This window comes from Pygoscelis adeliae, unplaced genomic scaffold (genome assembly GCF_000699105.1).
Source record: "Pygoscelis adeliae isolate BGI_AS28 unplaced genomic scaffold, ASM69910v1 Scaffold160, whole genome shotgun sequence".
Taxonomy (NCBI): Eukaryota; Metazoa; Chordata; class Aves; order Sphenisciformes; family Spheniscidae; genus Pygoscelis; species Pygoscelis adeliae.
Window position 1 is genome coordinate 857,600 of NW_008824035.1, and position 19,641 is coordinate 877,240.

At 35.8% G+C, this 19,641-nt stretch overlaps 1 protein-coding gene across 1 annotated transcript in view; it reads right to left on the reverse strand.

The window, feature by feature from the left end:
* DNAH7 (dynein, axonemal, heavy chain 7) overlaps positions 1-18,046 on the reverse strand; it is a 130,375-nt gene extending 112,329 nt beyond the window's left edge. Inside the window, exons 1-14 of the mRNA XM_009332767.1 lie at positions 17,999-18,046; positions 15,544-15,609; positions 14,942-15,050; positions 14,676-14,829; positions 14,232-14,325; positions 12,804-12,984; positions 11,844-11,919; positions 9,381-9,506; positions 7,733-7,852; positions 5,965-6,148; positions 4,307-4,486; positions 2,704-2,979; positions 1,598-1,725; positions 1,340-1,418 (exon numbers count right to left, since the gene is read on the reverse strand). Of these exons, the coding sequence (XP_009331042.1) occupies positions 1,340-1,418; positions 1,598-1,725; positions 2,704-2,979; positions 4,307-4,486; positions 5,965-6,148; positions 7,733-7,852; positions 9,381-9,506; positions 11,844-11,919; positions 12,804-12,984; positions 14,232-14,325; positions 14,676-14,829; positions 14,942-15,050; positions 15,544-15,609; positions 17,999-18,046 (1,821 nt within the window). The remainder of the gene's footprint in view (positions 1-1,339; positions 1,419-1,597; positions 1,726-2,703; positions 2,980-4,306; positions 4,487-5,964; positions 6,149-7,732; positions 7,853-9,380; positions 9,507-11,843; positions 11,920-12,803; positions 12,985-14,231; positions 14,326-14,675; positions 14,830-14,941; positions 15,051-15,543; positions 15,610-17,998) is intronic.
* Positions 18,047-19,641: the final 1,595 nt, after the last annotated feature.

Below are 19,641 nucleotides of genomic sequence, written 5' to 3' on the forward strand. Positions count from 1 at the left end.
CAGCAATGTTTTCCATGCACCTTCCAACAGTATTTGCTGACAAAGAAATGAATTTTAGTTTGTCACCATGCTGTTTTTCATTTATTATTTCAGCCATTTTTACCATAGCAGGAAGAACAAGTGTTTCCCCAACAGTATGTGGCTTTTTCTCTTTCACTATTAAATAAGAAGAGGCTTCTGAGTCTTCCAAGCACGGATCATCACATTTTGTAGAGTACTGGACTGAGTATCACATGACCTGAAACTTCACTGAAAAAATTGTAGAGGTTTCTCTTCATCATCTGGATGCTTAGTTTTTAAACGTCTTGCTAAGTGTGATGGTTTCATACCATGATTAACTAATATCTCAAGGCACAACAGACATTTCAGGCAAGGTTCATCATTAACGATAGTGGATGTAAATTCATATTTCTAATAGTCTTTCTGATAATTTTAAATCTTTTTGGCCAACTTGTCAAATCTGATTAGACCATCATTATTTTTACCTCGTAATGTAGACAACAAAGAGCTCGTACTACAAGTGTCAGCTCTGCCATTTTCTTGTCGATCACTTGTGCTTGCATTATTAGTATTATCTTCAATCTGCAGTTTCTCTGAGGGAATCTTTTTAAGACACTTGCCCATTTTGTGAGGGTTAGGTTAGTTAAAATTAGGTAACATAATCCGTAAATCTACTTAACTGGGCACACAAACTGCAATACATAGTAATATACTGAAAGCAAGTGAACAAGTGAGTGTCACTGCGAATCCCTCCGCATTGTGGAACACCCGCTCTTTCCTCAGGACACCTCACGTGTAGGTGACTGAGGACCCTCTGACATACAGACGGAGGGCACCAGTGTCTATCTGTATATTAAGTACTGGTAAAGCTTAATTTCCTTCTCACTTCTTTTAGATAAAAAATAAATACAATTTCCTTCATGTACTCCAATCGTCTTGTGCATCCCCTGGGCTGCACAGCCCCCACTTTGGAGACAGCTGCCCTACTACAGGGTTTTGGTCCATGCCAACTGGCATTCTCACCAGTAGTACCACTGTATAGGGCAAATGACAGCAGAAAAAAAAAGGACTGTTCCAAATAGGCAGTCTGGTTGCAACCATAACATTTTGGTGGGGAAGAGTTTAGCTGTATGTGTAAGAGCCAGGCTATGACATTTAGCCTCATGGCCAAAGACAACCTGTCCTTTTCTATTTTGTAATACAGATACAGCACCAGTGACTTTAACAAGGCCAGAATCACACCTGTAAAGGGGGCAACTTGCATATGCTACTGCTTAAGGCCAAAGCAATAGTGCTGGTAGCTACTTCTTGCTTGGACTCATAAAAAAGAAGAGAGTACCTTAAGTTCCATTAGTTCCTGTGTATTAGACGGAGTAGTAAGGGCTTTTTCTGATATTCTCTCAAACTCATCACATAGTCTGAAAAATACATAAAATAAACAGATTGGCATACGTGTTTTGTTTTAATCATCCTTGGACAAATCACATACATTTATAACTACAAAAATGAGATCAACATATCCTTTAAGGCTTAAAAAATTCAACAGTGGGAACAAAATTAAGTACATTTCAATACACATTTTCAGTTTGAGAGTTACCTCGCATTTATGTCTTGATGATCTTTGAACATTTTGGAAATAACTTTTTCACAAATATTATCTGCTCGCTTTACCAAAGCACTTATTAATTCATCACAGTGCAATTCAAACATTCCTAGACGGACATACTGCAATACAAATATAACAGTTGTCAGAACATTGAATAGCTTTTACCTATTTTCTCTCACTGTCCTAAGCAGAATGCCAGGGATCTCACCTGGGAATTTAGTTAAATCATAAAATGCTTTTAAAACTTCCAAGTGAAGAAGGGAAAGAAAAAGCTATAGTTGCAAGTAACTGTTCTTCTGTATCTGCATGTCGAACTTCATATAAATCTTACTTCTATTCCTTTTTACCTTGACAAATAAGCTACTTCCTCAAAAAGGAAGGGCATCTACTGTCTGTAACAGTGAATGTCATCTGGTGAAATTACAGAGTTTGAGATACATCTAAAATGTAGTAATCTTGCTTTACTGTTGGAGACAGGTGACATTCCTTAGGATTAAAAAGGGACTCTGCCTCCCAGTGAGTCTTCAAATCCAATGCTTTCTTTGACTAGTGGGCAAGTGAGCTTGACTTCCACACACAGAAGCCCTCATGACAGGCCTGTAAGTATTAGTTTCTTCAGAACTGAGGTTTGAACTGAATGCTAGGAGAGAAACAATTTAAAGAAAACCGCTTTAGCCTTCTGAGTTCTTTTTCAGAATGGATGGACAAAGAATTTTTACCCCAGAATATCCTTACAGGGACTAAAAAAGTGGTTCATGTTAAGGATTCTCTCTCTGCCTTAGATGCTTGGAAGGAATTTGGAGTTAGCTGGACCCACACTTTCTCTTACGCCTTCACATCTAAGAGACGCATACTCTGAATGCCTTCAGAAGTCCCAAAACAATTTCTAGCAAAAATAACTAAGTCTCACTTAAGTACGGCAGCTACACCCCAGAAATGCTAACTCTTGAAAAGTTCTCCCTTTTTCTGAAAAAATTAATTTTATTTCACTTTAATTATCTCACAGCTAATTATCAACTTTGACTGATAACATTCTTAGTACAAAATCAACATTAAAATCATATCCATATCTCTTCATGAATATTATTATAATTTACCTTCCTAGAAGTATATTTTATTTCCTTAGCAACTTTCTGGTACTTTATAATTTCCCTTTTCATTTCTTCAAAAGTATGTTCCTCTGTCAGGAATTGATCAATATCTTGTTCAGCTTGTTTGTTTATCAGGAAGCTGTATTTATCATACAGCTTGAGATGTTCCACAGGTGCAGCACTCTGTTTGATAATTTCTTCTCTGATCCTTTTCTTATGCTCATCCAAGATCTCATCTAGGATAACAGGCTTCAAGACAGTTGATGAGGACTCACCTTTTGGCTTTGAAAAAAACCACACAAAAAACCAAACGCATTTTCAAATTACAGTTATGTCTGTAGCTCAGTTATGTCATGGAAGATAAACAGCATAGAAAAACCAAGTAAATATTACTTTAAAATCTTTCTAATTAAAGACTGATTACAAACCTAATTTTGTATATACAGCTATTTACATTCTACTCCAAATTTTTTTTTCATCCTAGCTTACAGATGTTTGCCTCCAACATGTAAGAAGTCAGAGCTGCTTCATTCAGAAACTCAGAAGTCCACATACTTATCCACCCAAAACAATCCTATCAACAATTTTAAATTTGATCTACATGGATTTTCTTTCCTGAACCACAGGCACAACTTCAATTTTGCTATCAACTGATGAATCTGTAACATCAGAAATATGGAAAACACTTTCCTGCAACCCCCCAGATGATATAAGGCCTTGCTCTTGTGCATTTAGACATGCTTGAGATGCTTCTTTTAATTTGCCTTTTCACAGGTTATTGATTAGTGCTTTTATAAAACATAGCATACTACTCAGGTTTCTGCTTGGTCATGTGTTCAAGCATATTAAAAATGTTGAGGGTTGGCATCTTTATTTAAAATTCAAGTTGGTGCTAAAGAGAAAGGGCAACAGAATGTCCAAATTATATTCCTTCAGGAAAAAAGGAATGTTCGCCTCCCACAGCTCTCTGGGAAATGATCAAGAGGCACCACAGGGCATTACTTTCACTCTCTCCATATTAAAAACTAAGACTGCTACACTGAAAGTTACATGCGAATCTAAACCAAGTAGGTACTTTTTTTTTTTTTTTAATTATTTCACAAAATGTTTTTTACTTAACCTGGATTGTTTCCTGTTTGACCTAACATTTTAATATGGTTGAATGCATAAAACAACTAAAATACAGACTGCTTAAAAATTACGGTTTAGATTTTTTTTTAAAGGATAGTCTACTCAAAAGACTCTATATTTACAAAAACAGTACCCTTTCCAGTATTAAAATAGAAGGTATTTTCCAGAATACTGCAGAAATGTGTTTAAAATTTAAATGCATCTATTTTGTTTGTGGTACATTTGTAGTTGCTGCTGCAGAAAATAACTCATAGAGGAAACTAGGTGATTCTTGACTTTTTATTAATAAAAAGCCCAATCACTGTTCTCTAAGCAAATAAAATTAAGATGATTTCAAAGTGTTCCAAATATTCTCAAAGAGTGTTATAATATTACTATGTGAGTTTTGACAATAAGGCTGTTCATTAAAATACCTAAGAACTAAACATAGCAACAATATAACGATAAAACAAAACCCATGAGGATTGTAATTTCTTACCCACTTAGAAAATAATTTGGTCTCAACTCTTGGTATATCACTGACAGCTTGAATCATAACAGTATAAACATTCAGTAATATATCCTCGTAGTCATTAAAGTCAGGGTCAAATTTAATACCGTCATTCTCAAGGATTAGCCTCAGGATGAAACCTGGGTGTTTGTAGGCTCGGACTGATTTCTAACACAAAAAAAAAAAGGAAAGTAAAATATTAGTTAACCTAACTCGGCAGAAAAAGTCAAAGGATCATTAAGAATTACTCCAGTATATGCATCTTAAGTTGTCAGGACTTTAATTGCAAGTGACATGCCATAATCCTAACAAAAATACTCGTGCAAGTAGGACATATGTCTCCAATAAAATTCACATAAACTGACGTTCATTAAGATGAAATACAATGTTATTTTCAGTAGCCACAAGAGGCATCCTCTATACATCAGCCAACAATTTTTATAAAGCTGTTTGCATAGACTGAGGCAGAGCAGCTTTACAGTAGTAGCCCTCACAAGTGTAGCAATATATGAATTATTATGTGTAACAGCAGTACATGTATTCATCATCTGGAGCAGTCACTATGAATCTACTAACCTTAAAAAAAAAAAAGAAAAAAAAGTCTTACATCCAATTTTATTTACTAAACAAGAATCTGATCCACAAAAACTAATGAGTATCATGAGGGTTATATTTGCAGTATGGATTTCCATGTATTCCAGTATGAAAATTTGTATATGCTTTTGTCCTTGGTGGCATAATTTGATTTTTCATCATATCTTTAATCTGGATCAGACATCTCTTAACTTTCCCACATCTGCTAACATATTCTAACTACACTAAAATTTAATTAGGAAACATGAAGAAGCATTTTATCACTACTACGTAGCATAGGACCACCATTAGGAAGGTTAAGATTAGAAAATACGTACCTATTACTAATAATAACTGAAAATAGTACTGTAGACATCAAAGCTCACTTAGCTCAGAATTATACAAAGCAATTACAGAGGAGTAGGAATGAAAAATACATACTCTGCTTCCACAACAAGATTCCTTACTTCCTTACATTCTCTGCATGTTTTTTCATCAATATCTGGAGCCAGAGTTTTATGGATATTTGATGGTAAGGCTGCATTAACAATAAGCTGAACAAAGATCCAGTTGCACTCCAAGACATCAAATATCAACAAGAAATATTTACCTCTACAATAAATATTATGTGAGTGCAAAAGAGAAACTCCTTCCTTCTTACTTTATTTTTTTCCCCAAGAACTATTCTGCCAAAGCATGTAGTAGACACCTACTAATAGCAGAGTGAAGATAAGACTTCTTCACAGATGGGTATTATAGAGAGAAAGCACTAGTACAAGATGCAAACAGTCTTTATATTAATGAATTTCTACTGTATGTCTAACTGACTGCAGTGTGTTCTTGAGGATAGCAGATTTAAAATACGCTGATATTTCCCTTCTTAGATGACAAAAAAAATTATCTTAACTCTACTTAATAAATAATGCATTCCTAAAATATTATTCCTTTTTCTGCAGAAATCACCTGCCACCAGAGTTCATACTTTTTTTTGAAAGATGCAAAATAAACAGGAAACAAGTTGTATGTACATGGATAAACAAATGCTGCTAGTGTGCGTATGAAAGACTACTTACTGCAGGTTGAACAATTAAATCTGTAAAGTCTTGAATTGAACGTAAAAGTAAATGTTGCAGTTCACGAGCCATTAAAGTAGCAGCACAACCGAAGAAAGACTCAAATTTAGTGATGCTGGCATTTCTGGGTACTTGTTTTTGTTTACTACCTTGATAAAAGATTTTCTGCACTTCTGGAAACCACCTTAAAAGAATACAATATTTTTAAGTTTTTCAAATGATTAGCATTAATAAACCCGTGGTTTTAAGTTAATTGCTATAAATGCTTATATTACATGCAGTCAAAAGATGTTGCAGTATACTTGGAAAACTAGTTTAACTTAAGTAGTTAAGGTCATATGGTAGTATCTTTAAATTCCAAGGAATTGTGTCTCTGAAAATGTTACCTATTATTATGGAACCATATTTAAAATATAAGATATTATGATACACAAATTTGCTATCTTGCTTTGGTCTCCTATTTCCCAGGCCAGAAAGGCTTCACAGGCAGCACACTTAAGTCCCAGAGGTTGTACAGTTTGGTATGCATCCTTGTAACCTCAGTAGATGTTAAGATGTGAAAGCAATACAAAGGGAATTCTTCCCAGTTACCCTTAACCAAAATGAAATTGGCTCTGGCATTGCTGGGAAATAGGAAGGAAGAAAGTACAGGAGTGTGCAGCCTTCAGTTAAGAGCAGAAAGGTATCTTCAGGGTCAGGAAGAAATACATCTGGAAATGGTAAAGGCAATACGTAACAGAATCATAAACAAGTACAGAAATAAAAGCCTTCAAGGTTAATGGCATAAAAAAACAAATATTTGAGACTATAGTAGTCTTGACAGTTGTTTTATTTAATTAAAACCTGAAATAGTAGATATTTAAAAATTAGAACCTTAAATAGTAAAATATTTTACTAAAATAGTAAAAATGCAGAAATACGTAACTGCAGCAATCAAGCATTATTGGTTAAAGATCAGATGCATACAAACAATATAGTTTGACCACAAATATCTAAAAAAGACCTAGCAATTCTGATGCTTTATTTGAAAGCTTAACTGCAGCATACTGAGGGTGCTACCAAGAACACTGCCTTTCTTCTTTTAAAATATCTCAGGCTGAATATACAAAAATCATGATATCCAAACACTTTACTCTTGAAAATCTTAGTCATAATCTCTAAAGTCAACGGGTCTCATTAATGTAACATTTTTCAGATGACTCTGCTCTCAGAAACAGCTACAAAACTGAGAATATACAAACTGAAATTCCAAAATCATCAACAGATGTTCTACAGAGATACTGTTACTGATGTGATCCTAGGTTAATCTTCCTATCAATGAGACAATTCCTTTGTGTGAAGTAGGGATGGGGCAAGTCTTAAGTAAGTTATATCACAGCTTATATTCTAAAATGTCATAAACTATTGATAGCAGTAACATTGTATTTTCTCATTTATCCAGCACAAATAAGTCCACAAAATAAAAGCTTTTGTCATAACAGACCAAAACACATATTATTAACGTCCCTCTAAGAAGTGAGCAAAATACGTCACACCAAAATTCAGAATAAGAAAACTGCACAAATCATGATAACATGCTCAATATTTACACAGCAGTTTTCATTCATAGGCCTCAAAGCACTCCATAAAACAGCATCTCTTTCTTTAATATGTATTATTAAAATGGATCATTCCTTCTCTCTCCAGAAATTCAGAGTTTCAAAAACAGCTGAAGAAAAAGTTAAATATTTCCCTGTAACTTAAAAAATATGGATACACTGGATCATACTTCTTAGATAGAATCACTTTGGATTTTCCAATTTCCTTCATGACTTTATTCTGGAAAAATGAGAGCTCCTCAGCTTCTTGTTTACTGTGAAATATTTCTGTATCAAGAAGGCGTAAATTTCTGAAACAGAATAGAACACAATAATAATTTAGGAGCATATTCACTGTATCTTGTTTTTTATCCTTTTGTTTCCATAAAACTTTTTTCATATTTCACATTTCAATCATAAAGGGTTTTTAAACGTATTTTAAACACTTAAAAACGTTATTTTCAGAAATTAGCTTCTATTGCTTCAGAACAACCAAATATAAGCACTGCAGTACTGTCTGTATGCATGGTCTTAAATTGAAGTAGTAATTACTACATTTGAGCATATTAATAACTATTTGCAGAATCAGAGTTTGTGTGTATGTTACTCATTATATATAGGATCAAACATTAAAAATTCTGAATGCATTAAATAGCATTCCTTTCTAGGACTGGATGGATTTTTACGAATCAATGTAAAAATAAATAACCATCTAAACCTAGCTTCAAAATCATTTTCAGTTTTTATATTTTTAAAAGACATTGTCTGAATTTTGTCTCCTACTTTGCAAATAAAACAAAAATTAAAAAAAAAAAAACACAGAACAAACAAACAAAAAAAACCATACCAAACCAAACCACTTCTTGCAACTTGTTACAGCACTTGGCCTGGACAGGCCAGTTCATTCTCTTTTGTATCACCAGTCAAGAAATAAGTGAGCAGCTTAGTCTACTCTGAGAAGCAGAAAATAATAGCCCATCTAATGCCTTTTTCCCTTGTTAATCAGATAAGAGGAAAAAACATAAGTGCCCTGCTAGGCAAGACAGCACTTCTCTTCATGGGAGACAGACTGTTTTGAATATTCCTGACCTGAGAAAGACCGAAAAAGAGAGTGTCAAATTTAAATAGAGATTAAGGGACTATACTAAAAGAAAGACTATTTAAAAAATGGAAGTCATATCCAAAAATAAATTATTTTTCAAACATGTCAGAAGCAGGAAGCTTGCCAAAGCCTGTAAGATAACAAAGAGAGAATAAAATTAAAAAAAAAAAAAAAGAGGGCTTAGAGAAGATAAGATCATAGCAGCTCCATTCTGGGGCCTTTCTGTATAAGGAACATGGTGTCTCAAAACAAAGTGTCAGTGGAACAGGCTGTAGAAAAAAAAACCAAACCAAATAACAAAATCACAAATTTCCAGGTCCAGATGGCATTTCACCCAAGCTCTAAAGAAAATCAAGTACAAAACAGCTAAACTATTCAACTTTCACATGTAGCTTCTTGCTTAAAACTGCCTAGATACCAAAGGAAATGCAGAAGGCAAAGCATTCCATGTGATTTCTGGGGAAGAACAGATAAGAAAGATTGACCTCTACAGAGGAAAAGTTGGCAGAAACTCTTCAAAGCATAAAGTTAGAGGGAACACAGACAAATATATTTGGGATAATGGCTTTTGAACAAAGCCATCATATCCATGATCAGTGTTCAGATGTATATATTGTAGCAGTCCCAAATTCAATAGGGCAACTTGGAAATCTTAAGATGTTACCATCCATTATTTCCCTATATAGATTCTGAAATCATTGAGCAGCTGAAACCTAAGAGATACAGATAACACTTACTTAAATGAGGTCTCCCATAAGTTCAGAACAGCAAGCATCGAAGGATTTATTGCATGCAAATTTTCTTTCAGGTAACTGCACGCTGACAAGAAAGACTTGTTCCAAGGTTTTGGCACTACTTCTATTCTAAAAAAAAAAACCCAAAACAACAAAACCACAAACACAACAAGAAACAGTAGTACAACAAGAATGTAGCTGTGCTAAGAACTGAAATATTTATACATTTTCTTTAAGATAATTGTTTGCATCCCAGAAAGCACAGAATTCAGGAGATAAATCTAGCTTTCTGCTCATTATTCAGATATTTTTAAAAAGTCTTCAAATATTGACCACTGTATAAAAAAAAGAAATAATGAGAGAAATATTGGCCAAATCCTAAGATATCTGTAATCTGTTCATGGACCCTTATATTTAGCATGTACTAAAATCATTATATGTATATATTTAGTCAATCAATATGCAATTTTCTATGATATGTAATATCTATGTTTATGCTCATCACATCAAATCTGTAAAAACTCACAAATTTAGAGCCTTTTTGTAAACTCGGTTGGTCTGCTCTCAAATTTTTAAAAACATTAAGCTATTTTGGTGGGGGGGGGGTTTATATACTCATAGCCTTTTTTTTCTTTAAAAATGTTGTCATTTTCTACAGGCAGTCTGATTTTACTATTAAAATATTAAGCATTGCAACTTAAGAAGTATATACTGCAACTTTTAGGTTGCAAGGGAAAAGCAAAAATACTCCTGACAAATTTGTCATGTATTTGCAATACTTTTGTTCCCATTTTCATAATGAACTCCTATCAAAAAAAGTAATTTCTGATATAAAATAAAACTTATATCCATTTCCCAGTGAATCTGTACTCAGTAGGAGACAGAAAAAGTAGCTACAGGAAGTTAAGTTAAAAAACTTCAAGTTTTTCCACATCTATCTTACATATTTCTTTATAAGAAAATTTCATATTTCAAATACTGTTAATGGAATAAAACTGTTTTACTGACGATTATTCTACTAGGAGAATGTTGTACTTTTGGGTTTGCATGTAAGCGTGTGACATAAGTTCATATACAAACTACTGTGATGTCCTACGCAGTTCCTAGGAGATATGGAAGATCAATAAAGAATCAGATGTAGGACGGCCTCTTACCCAGGGGATACAATAACAACAATAAATTCATAGAATCATTAAGGTTGGAAAAGACCTCCAAGATCATCGAGTCCAACCGTCAACCCAACACCACCATGCCCACTAAACCATGTCCCAAAGTGCCTCATCTACCCGTCTTTTAAATACTTCCAGGGATGGTGACTCAACCACTTCCCTGGGCAGCCTGTTCCAATGTTTAACCACTCTTTCAGTAAAGACATTTTTCCTCATGTCCAATCTAAACCTCCCCTGGCGCAACTTGAGGCCATTTCCTCTCGTCCTAATTCATCACATATTATTTATCTTTTTAAGATGCAAATTGCTTAAGTAACATCTGTCACAGCCACCCCTTCTATTATATTCTGACGCCTACCATTTGATATTTAAAAGCATCTACCTCAAACCACAGACCAGAAATTATTCACAACACCACCTTTTCTGTTTTTAAAATTACTCAGTAATGCTACCCCCAGTACAGAGCCTGGTTGATATCAGTGGAAATGTTCTGTTTCTGCAGCATTTGTAAGATTTCATTCCTCTACAAGACAAATTTATTCTACCAGGTTTTGGCTATAAGTATGAAAAAGGTACCTCTTCACTTTCACATCTCAGGAAGAATTAAAGTATGTTCTAGGAAAGTTGATACTAGGTAGGCTGATCCACACTGGACAGATGTATGATCCTGGGAGTAGCACTATACTTGCTTTCAGTAGACTGCAGTCTTTTCAAGGCAAGTGTGAATGGAACGGAGATAGGCCATTACTCTAAACAAAGGCCACACCTATCCCCTCCAGTATGGAGGTTGCTACATACTGAAAAACCCAGCCAGAAAAGCTAGGCATCTATCACTGTTTATACTACATATTGCTGAATTGTTCTGAGGAACAAAACAGTCTGTATTTATTACATTCTTAAACCTGTATGTATTGAGCCAAACTGTCGCAATCTGTAAATAAGACAGAGCTTCAGTGAAATCTGTCCAGCTCATGACATTGTCCCATTGATTACAATGCAGTTTATACATAAGCATTTGGCCTGCTATATCCCATTTTCAAATGCTGTGGGATTAATTGTGGGACTTCTTACCAGTTAAGCACTGCTAAACAAAAGTAATTCCAAACAACCTTTCAAGGTAGACACGTATTTTCCAGGGTTTTTCCAAAGATGCTCTATAATCATTATTTGATTTTACATAACTAATAACTATGTCTTAGTTACAGCTCACACTACCACTATTAAGACTCTTCCTGATACGTGCTATTCTACCCTACCATTCTCTAGTCAGTGTTTTTAAATAAATATATTTTCTTACTCTGCACGATGAGGTAGAAGAAAATCTTTCTTCTTGTCTTCATCTTTTTCCCTGGTGTCTCTTAAAACAAAGTCAACTGAAAAAGTATAACAAAAAAAAGAAAAGAAAAGCCAAAATAAGCTTAGCAAAGGAATAGCATCATAGAATCATTTAGGTTGGAAAGATGACCTTTAAGATCATCGAGTCCGACTGTTAACCTAACACTGCCAAGTCCACCACTAAACCATGTCCCTAAGCACCACCTCTACACGTCTTTTAAATACCTCCAGGGATGGTGACTCAACCACTTCCCTGGGCAGCCTGTTCCAATGCTTGACAACCCTTTTGGTGAAGACATTTTTCCTCATGTCCAATCTAAACCTTCCCTGGTGCAACTTGAGGCCACTTCCTCATGTCCTATCCCTTGTTATTTGGGAGAAGAGACTGACACCCACCTCGCTACAACCTCCTTTCAGGTAGTTGTAGAGAGCGATGAGGTCTCCCCTGAGCCTCCTTTTCTCCAGGCTAAACAACCCCAGTTCCCTCAGCCGCTCCTCATAGGACTTGCGCTCTAGACCCTTCACCAGCTTCACTGCTCTTCTTTGGACACACTCCAGCACCTCAGTGTCTCAACCAAAACGTCCAAATGCACAACTTATTGAGATGAACAGTTTTATCTAGCTATACATGAAAAGGGGTTTAGGAGAAAGCTATACTATTAAATAGGGATTTATAAAATAAAATACTGTTTTTAAAACGTGTTCAAAGATCAAAAATACTGAATAATATTAGCTTTGATCATTACAAGGACAAGAAAATCTGAGTATTCTTTGTATTAAAATGTGCTTCTAACATTCAGGAGAGCACTTTTATGTAACTCTTCCACAATAGTAGCTCTCAGCAGTGAACAGCACTCAACAATGAATGCTTCTGAATATTAGCAACTTAGGAGAAAATGCAAGTAAACTCCTAGAAATCTACCTATAGCCTTTTTTACACTCAGAAGATAGTCTTCTTTCATTTCATCAGTCAGTAAATGTATACTTTCATCAAGGACTTTCAGATGTTGTGGAATTAAAGCTAAGATGTGGTCTAGCCATGATTCATCCATTGGGGCCACATTTGCTGTATCAATTCCATGGCGAATGTAATAGTAGTATTTCTGCAGGACAAAAGAACAAGATGCATCAGTTAAGTCCAGTACTAGAAAGTCATTGCTACTACAGGTTTAGCTAGAGATATGGACTTATTTTGTAAAAATAAATGTAATTAGTACTAAGTACGGATTTATGTTGTAAATTACATATACATCACTAAATCTGATGTAAATATCTTCATCAGCCTGCCAAACACTAGTCAGCAGAATAATGATAAAAAGCTATTGAGATAGAAAAACAGGGTATAGTGGCATAAGCTTCATTCCATTTCTCTGGTAAGAGCTAAATAACAAAAATTTCATTGAACAATGTACATAACTCATAGAAATCTGGCTTTTGTTTTGGCTTTGCTGTTACATTTCTACAGCTCTGGGGAGATGCCTCTCCTTTGCACTGTCCCAGTACCAATCTTTTCCTTAAATAGATTTTCAATATATATTCATCTATCTCATCATTCCAGTGCTGCCATTATTAACCATTAGCTCTGGGGCTGGACCATATATTCAAAAAGAAAGCCATGCATTCTGCAGTTTTGTGTGGATATGCAATGTACAGCTAATGCATTGCACAGAATATGAACGTATAACCACAATTAAGTACCTCTGCTTGTATGCCAGCATTTAAACAGGCATGTGAAATCTGATTAACAAAACCTCAGAGCATTAAAGGAAACATAGACGAAGAAATGTATCAGCCCAAATTCAAAGAAATGCAGAATGGAATATCAGCTGGAAGATTACCAATGTCAGGAAGTAACACACAAATTTATTTCAATCAATTTATTCCAAAATGAACTGAATCTGTTTTAAATATAAATAAATCACAAAATTGTGTATACAGTTGTGTCAAACAAGGTATCTTAAACCAGAATGAGAATGAAGAACATCCTAGCCCTTAGATGAGGGTAACCCAAAGAGAATTGTCTTATGTATACCATCTGCTCAGACAAAGCAGTGCACCCTCCCTTACAAGTTATTCTCACCTTCAGCAAGTGTAGAAAAGATTCATTTATTACTTCCTGACATTGGTTATTCTCCAGTTACTATTCCATTCTGCAATTGTTTGAATCATCCATACATTCCTAATGCTCCATTCTCAACAGTAACACTATAAATAACATATTGTGTGAAACTAATAGTGGAAGAATACGTCACTGTCAGTCATCTCTCATTGCGTCAACCATCTTGTCAATATTTACAATAAATGACTGGCACTTTTTAATTTAATACTCTAGAAAACAGTCTTTAGCTACCAAAATATCTTTCTCTATCGGTGTAGAAGAATCTGCTCGTGGAGGCTGGGTTCCATCAAGGGATGAAAGCTGTTCTTCAGTAAGGTCTTGCTGTCTGAGACAAAAACACAAAGAGTATGCATCGCATTCTTCAGATACATTTTACTGGCATAAGTAATATATAGCCATCCTACATGTCAGTTGTGAACAAACAAAACAAAGAAAAGGTAACTGCCAAAACTGTACAGTGAGCACAAGACATTCTGATTCAAAAAGAACACTGAAGCATGTGACCAAGTTTGTATTTTATCTGCTAAGGTTCAGCTTTTAAAACTGGTGGTATAGTTCATGCTCATATACATACTTGCAATTTGCAAAAGTCAAAATTTTAAAATAATTTAATTTTAAAATTTGGTTCATCTATCAAAAAGGAAAAACACATTAATCAAAGATAAGGAAACTCACAATATAATGTTAACAAGAGCACTTCTGAAACTTTCGTGGTTTTTTTTCAGATGACTGCTGCTCTGCAATGTAGAGGTTGATGGTCCAGCACCTGCTTCATTATCTCTAGAATCCTGTACCTTGTGTCTCTTGCATCTCACCTTCAAGTAATCTCCTTGCAGAAAATACATTTTGAAATTAATTTTTTTTTTAAAAGTTCAACTATATCACACATGTTTATGTTTATGAGAGGTTTGCTTTAGTAGTACTAAAAATGTTAACTTTACCAGGTGAATACTCATTTTTTACAGTAAACTCCTCTGACTCGTCATCTTTCTGTTCTTTGCTTAGATGGAATGAAGGACAAGTCTCCTGCCACAGTGGTTTAGACCTTGCCTGGAATAATATATTAATATTATATTAATATATATTAATAATATATTTTAATTTTACATTTGTTGTAGGTGCCACTAACACACACTTCAAGACTTCTTAAATATAGTAAATCAAAGAAACTGCAGCCTAATATATAGCAGGAATAAGGCAGCATACAAATCATACAATAAACTACTACTTATATGTTGCCCTCAAATTCTAAATATCCAGACCATCAGAGATAAGCATGTTAAACGTATATGTAATATTTGTAAACTATCTAGTTTTATACCTTAAATATTTTCAAACTTGTTCAAATACTCCACTTTCAATGTTTTCCAAATATTGAAATATAAACAATGCTCCACATACAGATATAATACACATACATAGTGGAGAGAGAGAGGGAATATACACCTCAGCATATATTTGAATGAGAACCATGGTCTTTACATAACCATGCCGTGACACATACTTGAAAATGAAAGCTTACAAAAAAAGCCAACAAAACTACCTGAGACAACTGTGGTAGTAAGTTCACTGCTCTCTTTGCCAACTTCCCTTTGCCACTCGGACTGGGCTTGAAAAAAAAAAAAAGGAAAATCACAACTAGACATTTAAATTACTACTAACATTAGACTTCCAGGAATACTTAAACTTATAATCTAGCTATAATTCCATTTTTCTCTCTTATATAATAATTTTTACACGTACAATTTCATATCACTTCCCCTTTTCTTCCTAGAGTGTTTCCACGTAGAATTCAACTTTCTCAAATGCCTTTGAAAAATCACAGCTGTGAAAAATTATTTTTAAGCTGGGAAGCATTTATGTTACCTTTTTGCCAAGATATACACTAAAGCATTACAAGATATCATGAAATAATACAAATAAACAATTAATTTCTTGATTCCTGTTCTTCAGTTAACATTTTTTAAAACACAAAATAGTCCTTTTTTTTCTAATCCATAAACTTGCATTTAAGAGTGTCCAGTATTCTCTGCTTTTCCACAACATCAATCCCTCAGCATCAGACATCAAAGCTGCCTGTCCAAAAGCACCCTCTGACTGTGCCCAGGACTCTGGCTAGCACATTTTAGCAAGGCACAGCACCTTCCTATAAACAAACAAGACAATCTAGTTGTAAAATTATTTAAAATTGGCTCTAACACAACTGCCTTTGGCTATTCTTCTATTTCTCCTCTGTTTCACACCACCACCAATACCCCTGGCACTGGCCACACAGCCTGTTTCCATGCAGCTGCACTTGCAGTAATATTGCATGTCTATGCTACAGCTGTCCTCTTTCTGCTTTGTGTCTTACGCAAAGGCTGTAAGGGAGGAAAGACACAAAGCACAGAAAGTTTGTGTAGACATACCCGTGCTACCCTTAAACAAGTCAGGTTGGCTATCATTTGCAATACAGTTGCTGTGGTGTAGAACTCACACAAGTTTTAGGCACTTAACTATTTGCATGAATTTTGCAGTCAAGGATAAACTCTGGCAATTCCCAAGAGAGCCAAAAATCAAATCAGGCTCCGAAGAAAACCTCCTTCAAAATACAGGAATTTGACAGTGATAAAATATGTATAGACATACATTATCAGTTGTTAGCAATCTCTTCATAAACTAATCTGTGGTCCAACTTGTGGAAGGGGAGCAAACTCATTCCAGCTCTAGGGAGTTCTTCCCCTGAACACGATGGGGAGAAACTCCTTGACTGCCACTAGATGCAAGAGGGAGTCATACAACAAAATATTTTAAGTACCTTGTTTCAAAATCAACAGCATTACTCTTTTAAGGAACAAAAGATCCATCCTCCTCCTTTCTCTCCCCAAATGAGATTAAACACATCTGGCTTCCCCTTGAATAGAGATCAAAATGCCTGGAGAATTAAAGTATTCTAAACACCAAGCAGGCCAATGCTGGTATTTTTAGTCTAGCTTTTTGGCAATCACAGAAAAGGCGACTGAACACTTTGCCACAATAACCACATATCTCTTTCAGTTCCTCATTTAATGCTCTCGCCAGTCTATCTTCCAGTTAGGCATGGTCCATGTGCAAGATTTTTCACACCTCGAAAGTCTAACGCCCATAACGGTCTCATAGTCTGCAGTGACACAGATGATGAACTTCTTTCAGCATAAATGAGGGAAAAGCAGTATTATAACCAATACAGAAAGATTTACATGACAAGCCTGCTTTTTGTCTGGTAATTGGAGTGGTGCAACTCTACTGAGAAAATATGAAGCCATTTATTTCCCTGTAGTCTAACACATTCAATTGCAAAAAGATTCTTACCACAGACCGTGTAACAGCTACCAGTCTTTTCTAATACCAGCATGAATACATCTCCTAATAGTGTATCCGCACTGCATTATAAAACTACTGCTTACCAAGCCAATAAGCCTATAGGATGCAGTGTAGCCTATGGACAGAGTTTGGACTGGTTTGCACACAGCTCTATACGAACATGCTATGACAGAATCATAGAAAAAAATTAGGCTGAAAAGGGCCTTTGATTATCCACTCTCCTCAAAGCAGTACTAACTACAAAAAGTTAGGTCAGATCGCACAGGTCCTTGTCCAGTTGAGATTTGAAGTTCTCTAAAGCCAGTGCCTCTCTGGGCAACCTCTCCCCTGCTTAATCACCTCACCGTGAAAAATATCATCCTTATGCCTAGTCAGAATTTCCCTCCCTGCAACTGGAGAGCATTGCCTCTCCTCCTGCTGCTGCACAGCACCAAGAGGAATCTGGCACCATTTTCTCTCTAGTTCAGGCACTGGAAAATAGTAACCACGTGCCTCTGCCACCTTCTCTTCTCCAAGCTGAACACACACGGTTCCCTCAGACTCTCCTCATACAGCAAGTGTCCCAGTCCCCTAACTATCTCAGTGGTGATCTGATGGACTCTGGTTTGTCAACAGCTTTACAGCTGCTGGACCGGAGCTGGCTCAGGCAAAGTCACCTTAGGTGGTTCTGAACTTGGAGTATAGACACGCTCTTTGTTCTCCATGTCTTGCGTAATAAGACTGAAATATAAAGCTCATTGTTTCTCTCGCCCAGATTCTAAAGCAGATGGTGAATGCTATCTACTACCCTCTGAAGAGAATGGATGGGAAAAAAAGTCTTTTATATAAGAGAAAATGGTTTTGAATTCTTGGAAGAGTATTATCTCTTTCTCTCAGTGACAAGGTCCACAATCTTAATTCTTAGATTCCTGGTTGGGAACAAACAACAGAAACCTGGGTATTTTTACAAATAATAGGGCTAACAAAAATTACTATACCTTGTCTTCATATACAACATTACACAGTTTTGTTTAGATTTTCTTTTGTTGAAAAACACAGAATTCAGCACCATAACTTATAGCACTAAGCTGCTGGTACTGATAAACTCAGTGTTGAAATTAGTTCCACTGAAGACAGTGCCAATATTTTAAAATATTATACTGCAAACTTACTACTGGCAATAAGATGTACTAAAAAGAGAGTCCTGGACAGTGAGGACTATCTCAGATAGTTACGAGCAGCCAACTCACACCCTCTAACAGGCACCTCAATAAGAAACACACCTGAAGAAAAATTGGTGAACTTTTAATTCACTGAAGGAAGTTACTGAATTATTTCACTTAAAATATCTCACACATTTCATTAGAGGAAAACAAATCTGAATGAGGACATCAAAACCAAAACAGACTACAACAACAGGATTGACTTACTAACAGGAGAACAACATGATTGAAGTCTGAAGTCAGACTCTTCCATATAATTACATTGACCAACTACAACCCAATCAGGCCACTAGAGAAATAACACAAATTAGTATCTGTTAATGCCCAGTAATTTAAAACCACATTCATAGCTAAAAGCTTCTATTGGCATTTGTCTTTAGCATTTAAGCTTCCTGCAATTCTGGAAATAAACTGAATTAAAATATCTTCATGCTTCACGTTTAAAAAACAAAACAAAGAACCCAAACAAACAAACGGGGAGAGGGCTTATGACATAACATTTTGTACCAAGCTAAAGACTGAAATTCGTTTCTGTGGTTTACAATGGGATACCTTTAGGAAAAGAGTTACTCCCTCTGAAAACACTACAGGAACAGCAGCCCAAACCAAAAACGTCTGTTTAAATTTGCACTGCTAAAGTAATTAAAGGAAATCTGGGCAGCTGCAACAAGGACTACGTTGCTTCCAAAAACCTGATTTAAGGAGTTGACGGCACAGACACCACGGTTTAATTTTTATGGAGGCTGTCAGTCACAACCAGCCTGCAGCTAATGGGACAGTGTACTGAAGTCTTTCTCTACGAACACGACTGCCCCACCAGGCCTCCGCTTACAGAGTGCAAGGATTTAATAAAGTGTCGGGGATAAAAAACGTAATTTCAGAAGCTTAATTCAAGCTTGTTATTTAAGGTTTAAAAGAAAAACACCACTTTTCAGATCAGAACAAGCCCCCCTCCGGTAGCCAGGTACACCCGAGCGTTCTGCTCTCTGCCCCGTGAACGGCGAGCGCTGCCCAGACACTTCTCCTCAGCCAGCCCGCTGCTCCCCGGCACCCAGTCCCGCCCCACAGCCCCCCCCCGAGGCGAGGGCCGCCGCGGG